This window comes from Ixodes scapularis, unplaced genomic scaffold (assembly GCF_016920785.2).
Source record: "Ixodes scapularis isolate PalLabHiFi unplaced genomic scaffold, ASM1692078v2 PGA_scaffold11__112_contigs__length_91849675, whole genome shotgun sequence".
In the NCBI taxonomy this organism is placed as follows: domain Eukaryota; kingdom Metazoa; phylum Arthropoda; class Arachnida; order Ixodida; family Ixodidae; genus Ixodes; species Ixodes scapularis.
The window spans coordinates 69,125,679-69,138,353 of record NW_024609837.1 but is presented as its reverse complement, the minus strand read 5'-3'; the positions used below and the strand labels follow the sequence as shown (position 1 = coordinate 69,138,353).

The window sequence follows — 12,675 nt, the reverse complement described above, 5'->3', positions numbered from 1 at the left end:
TCCTAAGCCTGTGTAGTATGCTTGTATAACCTACGTAACACGACAATCCAATGTCGTTTATTCTTCATTTCAAATCACATCTTTTAAATTAGGCGATGGAACATTTCCAATGATGGTTGAATTAAACCCCTAGAGGAATGACGTGTACCTACGCGGATATTACTGACGAAATACAAGTAAACTCGTCAGTTTAACCCGAAAGCCCCAGCCGAAATGAAAAAAAAAAAACGAATTCTTCTTGACCATACAATTTAAAGGGTGGTGTTTATTAGCAATAACAAATCCAGTGGACTTGGAAGCAGTAGCCTTTACTTGGACACTTTGTTGAACATTGTTTTTCACCGGTCTGAACGACCGGTTTAGCAAGGACTTAGGCGTTCTTGCCTCAGTAGCTCGCTGCTGGAGCAGCGTAACTCGGAGCTGGGACGGCGTAGCTAGGAGGGGCGTAGCTTGCGTACGAAGGAGGCACGTACGTGACATAAGTGTAGGTGACCGAGGGCACGTAGCTGCTGCTTCTGTAAGAAAAAGGAGGCGACATTAATATATCATGCAGGCAAAAAGAAAAAAGACGTTTACAAATATCTGTAATGCAAAATTAGAGCGCAGCTCTTGAGGAGGAGGAGGAGAATGGGTACGGAGGGAGGGGTATGCCCCTCCTCCTTCTCCGTACCCTCTCTTCCTGCCCTTCTCCTCCTCTACTTCTGCTCCTCTTCCAATTCAGTTTTTCTGCTAACTTTCGCGGGAAAAATGACGTCACATGACTTGGTGTCACGTCAGCTATAAAAACATTCCGTTTATCGGCTAAATCTAGCGGGCAAAACTGAATTTTTGCTGCTAAATTTAACGGAGATTGAATTTGTGTTGAGGTCACGTGACGTAAATTTTCGCTCTAAATTGAGCGCGGTTACGCCGACGCCGATGCCGCGAAACACGGAAACGGGCACCTAAAAGCTGCCCTCTAAAACGTCTTTGGGTCACCACGTACAGATATGTAAAATATCGTACCCGCTGTAGCTGTCACCATAGCTGTCAGCATAGCTGTCCTGGCTTGGAGCAGAGTAAGACGGGGCACTGTAGCTTGGCGGAGAGTAAGAGGGGGCGCTGTAGCTTGGGGGAGCGTAAGACGGAGCGCTGTAGCTTGGGGGAGAGTAAGACGGAGCGCTGTAGCTTGGGGGAGAGTAAGACGGGGCACTGTAGCTTGGAGGAGAGTAAGACGGGGCACTGTAGCTTGGGGGAGAGTAAGACGGGGCACTGTAGCTTGGGGGAGAGTAAGACGGGGCGCTGTAGCTTGGGGGAGAGTAAGACGGGGCACTGTAGCTTGGGGGAGAGTAAGACGGAGCGCTGTAGCTTGGAGGAGAGTAAGACGGGGCACTGTAGCTTGGGGGAGAGTAAGACGGAGCGCTGTAGCTTGGGGGAGAGTAAGACGGGGCACTGTAGCTAGGGGGAGAGTAAGATGGAGCGCTGTAGCTTGGGGGAGAGTAAGACGGGGCACTGTAGCTTGGGGGAGAGTAAGATGGAGCGCTGTAGCTCGGAGGAGAGTAAGACGGGGCACTGTAGCTTGGGGGAGAGTAAGACGGGGCACTGTAGCTTGGGGGAGAGTAAGATGGGGCACTGTAGCTTGGAGGAGAGTAAGAGGGGGCGCTGTAGCTTGGGGGAGCGTAAGACGGAGCGCTGTAGCTTGGTGCAGAGTAAGCCGGAGCACTGTAGCTTGGAGGCGCGTAGGATGGGGCACTGTAGCTCGGAGGGGCATAGGATGGGGCACTGTAGCTAGGTGGTGAGTAAGAGGGAGCGCTGTAGCTTGGCGGGGAGTAAGAAGGAGCACTATAACTTGGGGGAGAGTAAGATGGAGCACTATAGCTTGGAGGAGAATAAGATGGGGCACTGTAGCTCGGAGGAGAATAAGATGGGGCGCTGTAACTAGGGGGAGCATAGGATGGGGCGCTGTAGCTAGGTGGAGCATATGATGGAGCGCTGTAACTTGGAGGAGCATATGACGGAGCACTGTAGCTTGGTGGAGAGTAAGAGGGAGCACTGTAGCTCGGGGGAGAATAAGTAGGCGCGCTGTAGCTTGGGGGAGAATAGGATGGGGCACTATAACTTGGGGCAGAGTATGAAGGAGCGCTGTAGCTTGGTGCAGAATAAGATGGGGCACTGTAGCTTGGAGTTTTATATGAGGGAGCACTGTAACTTGGGTAGGAGTAAGAGGGAGCACTGTAGCTCGGAGCAGAATATGAAGGAGCGCTGTAGCTCGGTGCATGATAGGATGGGGCACTATAGCTAGGGGCTGAATACGATGGAGCACTGTAACTTGGGGCTGAATATGACGGAGCACTATAGCTTGGTGGAGAGTACGAGGGTGCACTATAACTCACGGCAGAGTAAGAAGGCGCACTATAGCTTGGTGCAGAATATGATGGGGCACTATAGCTTGGGGCGGAGTACGAGGGAGCACTGTAGCTTGGGGCAGAATACGAGGGAGCACTGTAGCTTGGTGGCGAGTAAGAAGGAGCACTGTAGCTTGGAGCAGAATAGGATGGGGCACTGTAGCTTGGTGCAGAATAGGAGGGTGCACTATAGCTTGGTGGGGAGTAAGAAGGAGCGCTGTAGCTTGGAGCAGAATAGGATGGGGCACTGTAGCTTGGTGGGGAGTATGAAGGAGCACTGTAGCTTGGAGCAGAATAGGATGGAGCACTATAGCTTGGTGCAGAATAAGAGGGGGCACTATAGCTTGGTGGGGAGTAAGATGGAGCACTGTAGCTAGGAGCAGAATACGAAGGGGCACTGTAACTTGGTGCAGAATAAGAGGGAGCACTATAGCTTGGTGGGGAGTAAGAAGGAGCGCTATAGCTTGGAGCAGAATAGGATGGGGCACTGTAGCTTGGTGCAGAATAAGAGGGTGCACTATAGCTTGGTGGGGAATAAGATGGAGCACTGTAGCTAGGAGCAGAATACGACGGGGCACTGTAGCTTGGAGCAGAATAGGATGGGGCACTATAGCTAGGTGCTGAATAAGAGGGAGCACTGTAGCTTGGTGGGGAGTACGACGGAGCACTGTAGCTAGGAGCAGAATACGAGGGCGCACTGTAGCTTGGTGCAGAATAAGAGGGAGCGCTGTAGCTTGGTGGGGAGTACGAAGGAGCACTGTAGCTAGGAGCAGCATAGGATGGGACACTATAGCTTGGTGCGGAATACGAGGGTGCGCTATAGCTTGGCGGGGAGTAAGAAGGGGCACTGTAGCTTGGAGCAGAATAGGATGGGGCACTGTAGCTAGGTGCTGAATAAGAAGGAGCACTGTAGCTTGGTGGGGAGTAAGACGGAGCACTGTAGCTAGGAGCAGAATACGAGGGCGCACTGTAGCTTGGTGCAGAATAAGAGGGAGCACTATAGCTTGGTGGGGAGTAGGAAGGAGCACTGTAGCTAGGAGCAGCATAGGATGGGGCACTATAGCTTGGTGCGGAATACGAGGGTGCGCTATAGCTTGGCGGGGAGTAAGAAGGGGCACTGTAGCTTGGAGCAGAATAGGATGGGGCACTGTAGCTAGGTGCGGAATAAGAGGGCGCACTATAGCTTGGTGGTGAGTAAGAAGGGGCACTGTAGCTTGGAGCCGAGTACGAAGGAGCGCTGTAACTTGGAGCTGAGTAGGAGTCTCCGCCATAACTTGGCTCGTAACCTGAAAGGAAAGAAGCAATTGTGGGAACATTGCTTTAACTAAGAAAGATTATTTGACATTGACATTTAGCGACTAATACTTGGTTCATGCGTAAGTTCCTCTGTTAGACTAACATACCATTAAACCAAGTTTGTTCGAATGTCACTTTGTCTATCTGCATAGTGGGGCACTGGTGAACTATCATGTGAAGTTAATAAAGCAGAAACATGATTTTTGCTGTTAGGTTTTGGAAAATGAATTGCATAATTTGTCTTATTTCTTAATACAAGCTTTCTAAAGTCATCGTGGTTTACTTGGAACCGTCATACATCATCGCCACGACGTGGCAAACCCAGAAAACTACTTGTAATACAGCCATGTCAGCCTTTATAAAGCTTGAGAAACCATGCCAAATTTAGTTTATTAGCCGCATAATGAGCCACGAGGGGCGGTTCGCTGGTGATGCGGGTGTCTCTCTCGGTGGATAAAATCCCCGCAAGGGAGAATTTCTGGTCACATCAGCAATGTAGATATTAAAAAAAAAAAAATCCGGATCAATTAGTTTTGATACGTTGTGAAGGCTAGCGTACCTTCCACAATGCTGCAACCCAGCATTGCTGCCCTCGCGGAAGAGCTTTGAAAGCGTTAGCGGGCTGTGAAAGCTGCGCCTGCCTTGACTGTGCAGCGCAAAATATTTGCCGCCGAGACAAGCAAATGACTGCCGCAAGTCCGTCCTCGCTTCGATTATGTAAGTGCGGTTTTGCGCGCAGAAAGAAGGTTGCCAGGCTTAAAGTGTAAGTGTAATGAACCGCATGTGTGTTCTTACTTTACGAGTGGCCTGTAAAGCTATTTCTTTGGAAGATTGTGTTATGCAGGAATGAAAAAATAACAAGAAACTAGACTTAACTCTGTTGATGTGAATCGTCTGAAACGCTAGGCACTTTCTGCCCTCTCACCTTGTTACGTGGCGAAAAAATCTTTCATTCCCGCCGGAAGGAATAGCCGAATTCACTAGCAAACCGTCCCTGGTGTCTCTGCTTGCCACCAGGACGAGTTGAATGCTTTATCTGGCAGCTGTGGTGCGCGCGGTATCGACAATTATATACTGTATATATAAATCATGCCCACAGCAAACTTTATTGTACATTCCATCGACTGGCATTATGTGGTCGGCCAATCAATGAGCGCCATTCTTGGCGCAGTGTTGTTTACCCGCGACACTCGGAGTCAAGATTGAGAGCGGCTTCGCCCGTTCCCTAATATCAGTTCATGGAATTTACGTTACACTTTGCTGTGTCTGAAAAGCACATTACACAACGTTATATTATGCAGTTTCGAATGGGGTGGTTAATACTCATTGTCATGCCATTACAAATATAAATCTGCAATATGGGTGTTAACGTTGTGTTTATGCGCTAGAGGAAATAGGACGTTCAATACTGACACTCCTACTTGGACAGGATCTTAAAGAAATGTGCTGTACAGCGTGAATAGGGTTTTTTCTCGCAGGCTCGGTGAGCCGGCAGTTGGGGGTAACGCAATATTGGATTTACCCCGATGTATTGAATGAAGGTTAATGACGCTACGCTTACCAACGTAGCGTTGGAGAATGAGGTTATGTGGCCCATTTTGCATCTACTCTTGACTTGGCTCTTGGTTTTTTCTGGCAGTCCTTAACGTTAAAGGGCAAGTTTCTTAAGCAATCTACGTCGTCGGTACTGTACGATAAATGCCTTTAAGCCGAAGCCAGACCTCCCACCAGACGTCATAAAAATATCGTCTTCGCTTGAGGTTTCAGAAGGACCGAGTGTAAAACAACATGTATTGAAATGGTCCGCTTAGGATTCTAAACAACACGCATAACGAGCGCAACAGATCCTTTTTGAAACGTCCGCGCCAACTTGTAGCTGCACCACCAATTGTCAGAGTTGAGCATTGTTAGAACATGTACTCTGATCATGTATTATTGGACACGAGTGCTACATCAACGTTCAGCGACGAGTCCTCGCTGAACGTTGACGCAGAGCTTGCTCTCGCATACAGTCACACGCTTCGTGTCCATGGAACACCGACCACCAATGTTGCTTGACCGGATTTTGAAAAGACCCTATTACCAATTCCTACCTCTAGCATTAACATTTGAGTTTAACAGTACGAGAAAAGGTAACAAGGAGAGGGACGTTAATGTGAGCCCGTTAAAGTGCGAACGGAAGGTGCGAAGGTTCTCCTTGATTTTCGAATCTGACAAGTTTCCATGCTAGCCACGTATTTTCAAAGCGAAGACCAATTTTCTCACTTTCTAGGATTCTCCTGCACTTATGTTTCTCCGCATGCTTTGGAAAAGCATAATTGTGTTTATTGTAAAATCAAGTAGCATCATGCTCCTACAGTCATGCAGGAACCAACAGCAAAGAGGTCGTCCTGCTTTTTCGCTTCTGAAGGCCTTTTCTCACATACTTCACAGCGCTAACTCGGTGTAACATAAAAAGCGCTGACTTTACGTTACATACCAGCGCTGCATCGGTGCTCCGCTGCATGTGACCCCGCCTTCCATCGCTTACACACACTGCGCTGTCAGCTCGCGCTGCTTTAGCGCTGACCATGGCGCTGGTACGGCGCTGAATTTACGTTGTTTGAGAGTTTAGATGCGTGACTGAACGGACCTTAAAGCCACAGTAACGCTGCTAATGCATCTTACAAAAGCCAGTCTGCACACACTGTCTGAGACATGTTTTTTCTTGCATCATGGTTCTGGCATATTGGTCATAGAAATGCTGTCCTCAGACATGTTCACACATGCTTCAACCGTGCTTCAGTCGTGCACGCAGATAATGATGTTCCCATGGCTGCAGTGAACACCATGTCCTTTGTATGATGTACGAGCAGTGCGATGGTGGTTTAAGAGTGCCTAACCATTCGAGCGCGATATTAATTGCATATGATCTTCGACTAAACTGATTCGAGAAAAGCTACTGATTCTTTTTCCTAGTGTACCACGGATCAGTGCACGAGTAGAAGCTTCTGGATGTGTAGAGACGATTGCCTTAAGGAACTTGCCCTTTAATTGGTCCGTTTTTTGCGCGGACCCATAGCGGACTTACCATACGCGGGCACTGGGTAGAAGTGCTTGACCGTCTTGACGAGATAGGAGGACGTGTGGGCATTACCTCCTCCGTAGCTGTCGCTTCGCTTCAGTCGCAGCACCGGGGCGTATCCCTGACATGTCCGCAACAACTCCTGTAGCTTGGCGCTGGTGGTCTCGTTGTACTTGACGATCTTCACGTCGTGGTCCAGCGGCAGATGGGATACGCCAGTAGTCGGGAAGATAACCTTCTCGGTCTTGAACAGGAGGACAAAGGCCGTTGACTCTGCGCAAGAAAAAGTCGTTGAGGGACCACATGCAGTGGAAGAGGGGAGGTGGCATCCAAGTCGGGAGCTTCCTAAAGCCTTGCAGTTTCTCTAGCATAGACACCCAGAGATTACGATATAACATATTATATGAGAGCCAGCAGGTTTACAGAGTCTGTAGTTTTTAGCGAATCCTTATTGAACACAATACCACAAAATGATAACAGCAGAATGATAAAGGCAAAGCATCTCTTTTGGATACCCGGTCTGCAGTGCGCGCTTGTTGCGGTCCGTCGGTCTTTGGCTGCATTCGCACACTCGCGGTTCGCAAGAAGCCATAGCTTTGTTGAAGGAAAGGAGCTTGCGCTGGGTGAAGGGATAACTGAGGGATTACCTTACCATTCTCATTCTGAGAGAGTATGGTCTCAGTAATTGGCGATATAAAACAAACCCGAAAGAACCTTTTTTGTGGCGTTATATTTGGGCTCACTTTGGAGGTGTAAGATGTTTTTTTATTTCCACCAGTATCAAAGATCCTCCTCGATGCGTGGCTACAATTATAATACTAATTTTTAATTGAACGCAATGCACGCCTAAAGTAAAACAACGCGTGAAGATAGTTGCGACCTAATTAGGTAAAAACAAAACATAATCAATGGCAACGATTTATACTGCAGTAATGTCTTATTTCCTCTGCGTCATCAGTAGCAAAACTCTTACAAAAGGCGTCTGGCCAAGAGTAGTGGCAATTTTAATTGATATTGTTTTTAATTTCGAAACTTATGACGAGTAGAAATAGACTTGAAAGATTTACCGAACTTACTTTTGCCGGAAACGCAGCTGCAATCTTCGTCCAGAGATACCCTGTAGACTTCGGACAAGGGCCCGTTCACAGCGCGAAGTGTAGTCAAGACTTTCAGGTATCCGCACAGCTTGTTTTCATGCTCGACCGCTGCACAAATGTTAGACAACGCCGCTGCTCACTTGAACGATCCATTATCTTAAAGTACACCTGCCCTATCCGGGAGTAACCTGCTACAACGGTTGAGCTGTATAAACCGCACAATCAAAGTACAGCATTAGCAAACGCTTAGTTTCCTCCCAAATGTAGCGCTAGCGTCTGGAAAAAATGGCAATATTTCAAAACGGACCATTAAATTTGTCAAGTGTTATAAGCGATTTTCGTAAATTTTCAATGGGAAAAAGATGGCCGACGAAGGCCACGAATACGTGGTTTCGAACCGCGCACAAACATCCGGCAGCAAACTCCATTTTCCCATTAAAATATGAAGAAAATCACTTATAATTTCTAGCTAGGGTAACGGCTCGTTCTGGAACCTCCTTATCTCATACGGACGGCTAGCGCTACATGGGAACGTGAACTGAACGTTCGACAATGAATGACTTACGTTTGCAATTTAAATAAAAAAACGCAGTATTTTTTAAAGCGATATTTTGTTTTATTTAGCACATCTTTAATCGGCGCTCGAGAAGTCCCTGCTGCAGTACGTAGGGACTAAAATGAATGCGATGGAATCGGGAACGCTTTGCCATCACGGCCCTTTCGCATTGAGTCCGACCGCAGGGAACGCTTCCATTACATGGAGCCAATCAATTCAGCGTCGAGGGCGCATCGTCACGTCGCTCGTTCGCTTGTTGTCTTTGTGTGTTTGGTAAAACTGGCTGAACCAATCACGTGCTGTAAATGCGCAGTGATCCTGCGTTTTTTTTTTCTTGTGAGTGACTGGTTTTGGGTGGTGATAGAACAAAACACACAAAGACGACGTGCTCCGTGACGATGCAGTTTCGGCGATCTTTGATTGGTTCCACCGGATCGTAGCGTCGCCTGCGGACGAACTTAATTTAAAACCGTGTCTTTTTTTTAGTTATTTTTAGGCTTTGGGAAAAGATGCCTAACTCGAATTGAGTTAACGGAAGACCCTAAGCTTTAGTGCACTCCAAACGTAGCCGGCACTTCAATATTATACGAAGCGCGATGTGTGTGACCTTTGACAAAAAGGTAAATTTATGAGACATTAACGGTCACATGAAGTTACTGGTAACATTTGACTCGTAATTTCGAAGGTAAGAACGACGTTTAACGGTGTGTAAATATTTTATACATTTTTTTTACTCATTTTACGCGCTTTCACGTAAGGCATCATGGCCCGGTACACCTATTTGTATTGTAGAAATTTTTTCACGTTTGTTTTTAATTTTTTTATTAATCAAAGTGATCATGGTTTTGATAGAACCTGAAAAGCAGACATATGTAAAGCTGCAACTGACGTGCAACTTGTACCCAGTTACTTTTTTTTTCTTTTGGTAGCGAAATCACGATTTATTTTACTGCTCCAGAAAGGAAACGACTGTCACATTTTATGGAGTTTTGATGAATTAACCATTGACTAATTTAGATAACTCTGAAAAGGAACGTGTAAAACACTAATTATCCTGTTTGGTTTTCACCCCAGTATGTGACTTTTAAAGCGAAAAAGGAAAAATAAAAAAAAATAAAAAATATGTTCCTAAGGCAATATTGATGACACAACATATTGGAACGTGGCTACTGCTTCAGAAGAGGACACTTTCAGAATAACGATAAAGTAGCTAGTTCCTTTTGATCGAAATTGGTTACGTTTTTTTATAGCAAAAAAGGTCATGCATTCCCTCTGAACAATTAAGTTTGAAAAAAATGCATGCGGGATATATGAAGATCAGATCAGTGTTGCTGATGGAAGTTCGGTAAAGCTACGTTTGTGTTCAATTCAGTAACTTAGCTTTTACTCTAGAGTAAACGCTAAGTTAGCTCTAGTGAGTAATTTTTTTTTTTGGTTGTATATATTTTAACTACAAACCAAATTTGAAAAAGACTTACGCTTGATGAACCCGTAGACGTTGAGAACAACAGTAACTGAAAGATACAGACAAAAATGCATTCTTATAGTGCTGGAGAGACGTTGTGCCAGCAGGAAAACGCAAGGGTTCAGAAACAACTGTGTATACAATTTGATTTTTGCAATATGTCGTTCAAGCACGACCGTTCTAAAAGGGCCTTTTAGACTATCCGACATTTCCAAAGGTATTATTTTAATAAGGCCGTTGTAGTATAAGAGACATGGGTGATATATGGTGGGGCCAACATAGCTGCTTTAATATTGTTCTCCCATTACGATAGATTTGTTACGATCACTTCATTTCAAAAGCCGTTTCAAAATGACATATCTAGTATGACGCAGCATGGTGGCGAGCACAAAAACGACTACCACGGAGCATGGCACTCCGGGCTATAATTACCAACAAGGCTAGAACAGTTTAGATCACTACTGTCACGACCTGATTTCAAGCACCAAGCTTCTCATAAACAAACGTAAAAAAGGCATCTTTGCAGAATACCACAATGAGTTTAAGGCGCATTCTTGTTCAGCGTGAAAACTGATGAACAGGCGCTCATTGTTGATGTAATATAACACAGTAATAATAATAATAACAATAACGTTAATGATAATTTTTTCATCTTTCATTTCATTTCATTTATTTAGATACCTTCATTACACTATAAGGTGACGGGTTTGTCGAAGCCAGGAGACGCTTGAAGGACAGTAATAATAATAATGTAATGTAATAAAGTAATGATGATGAAGGATAATAATAATAATAATAATAATAATATTTAAAAGAATAATAAAAATGTATATTAATAATAATAATATTTATAATAATATTAAAAATTTATAATAATGATTATTATTATTATTATAATCTTTGCTTTCACGTGTCCAAAACAACCAGAATGTCTTTTCTATTGTGCTCACAGTCGGCAGAAGCAAAACAAACTAAAAACAAAATTGAATGCTTTTAAATGCAAAGCGATATAAAACACACAAGAATTTACAATTGAGCAACAAGCACTCTCACTTGCCTTACGAACACCATAATGTATCTGAATGTATCAATTTCAGCATTTGCATTATAGATTGTGTCCGTGACAAAGGAGGGGGTTTACACAGAGTGCGAACGTTAAAAGTACTGGGATTTCAAGTAAAACGGGGAGGAGCATGAACATCCGCATCACATTAAATCGAACCACTATCTAATGCGCTATTTATAATCTTGTGCAGGAGAACCAAATCGCGCTTTGCTCTTCTATCAGACAAAGGTCCAGCGAAACATTATAAGAAGAAAAGTATAGTCAAAATAAAAACGACGTTCGAAGTAGTGATTGTACAAAATTTCAATGGTGCACGATTTCAATGGTCATTCCCTGCATTTTTGATAACGATTTCCACGCCACAGAACCGAACTCAAGCCTAGACCAAACTAGGGCACTAAATAAACGAATAAAGGAGGCCAGGTTCTTAAACGGCTAAGTACTGCGAGATACGGCTACCAATATTCATGTTGCCCTTCCAAGAATAAACGACACTCGAGCAGTAAGCCTGAATGCATTATCAAGGTGCTCGACAAGATATTTTAAGACAGATGCACGTTTGATTGCCACTTCTATAATATAGTCGTGGTGAACTATACTGGGACTATACTATAAGGATAAGACATTTGTTTTAGGGTATTCAACGATAATCTATTCCATAAACACCACTGAGAAATGCTTGATAAGCCATGCTGCAGAACATGGCAGCCAACAAGAGAATATAAAAAAAAAAACTTGATGTCATCCGCAAAAACCAACAATAAGCGCTATCTACGCGATCCGCTAGATCGTTGACAAAGGTCAAAAACAAAAGGTGTCAAGCACAGAACCTGGAGGGACACCAGATGTCAGAGAAAAAAAGAAGGAATGAATATTATCAATATGAACAACAATCTGACGCGGAAAGTTGTGTCGCCGTCTTGTTGAACACAATGCGTCCACACCAATCACCTTTAATAAACTGGCAGTATTTGTTCCCCGGTGATTGTGCGCCTTTCCCTTTCGCAGTTGGCGAGCTGAAGAATATTTGTGTCCTAGCGACACCTAAGCGGTATTTGCCCCAGCCACGTCACGGCCGCGGACGGAAGCGCTTCTTATGGGGGAAGGTACGTGAATCTCACCTGATGCTTGCCAGTAACCACGCACAATGTTGTTCCTTTCTTATATGACATCCATGTCATATTGGTGTTACAATAATCGTCTGTAGACGCGTTCGAAGCATTCATGTGTATTTTGCAGACATGATTTCGAGCTTGCATAAGGCGTGTTCTCAGACAATTTTGTCATCAAGTCTGCAGCGGGCATGATGTCCTCTGTGCGATGATTGAGCAGTGTTACAGGGGCTTGAGTGCACGTAGAGGACTTTGAATGGGCATACGCGCTCGACAGTCTCGCTCCGACAAAAAGCCATGCTGCTGGCTAGGTCTTTCCATAGGGTTATTGTAATGTACGCTAGAGGTTCAACTGGCGCTAGTGGGCTGAGGCAAATTGAAGCAGACAGCAACCAGTCGAAAACTGACTTCCTGTAATGCATTTCTAAGGGAAAAAGCGAGTGCATTTTGTTTCTGCGCGCGATCATGAGAGCAAATATTCAGAATAATTCGTATGTACTAGGTAGCTTGGAACATTTCTTAGTCAGCAGACAAATTAATTGGTCAGTTACGGCGTTTTTCTTCCAAATTTGTTGAATTAAAAACGGTACTAAAACCGCTTCGCGAATGTATTTTTGTGCACTGTCGGACACTGT

General features: G+C 44.9%; 1 protein-coding gene across 1 annotated transcript in view; it reads right to left on the bottom strand.

The window, feature by feature from the left end:
• Positions 1 to 385: 385 nt before the first annotated feature.
• Positions 386 to 12,675, bottom strand: part of LOC115332229 (proline-rich extensin-like protein EPR1) — a 56,084-nt gene continuing 43,794 nt past the window's right edge. The window contains exons 2-4 of the mRNA XM_040208885.1: positions 6,751 to 7,017; positions 1,396 to 3,670; positions 386 to 515 (exon numbers count right to left, since the gene is read on the bottom strand). Of these exons, the coding sequence (XP_040064819.1) occupies positions 386 to 515; positions 1,396 to 3,670; positions 6,751 to 7,017 (2,672 nt within the window). The remainder of the gene's footprint in view (positions 516 to 1,395; positions 3,671 to 6,750; positions 7,018 to 12,675) is intronic.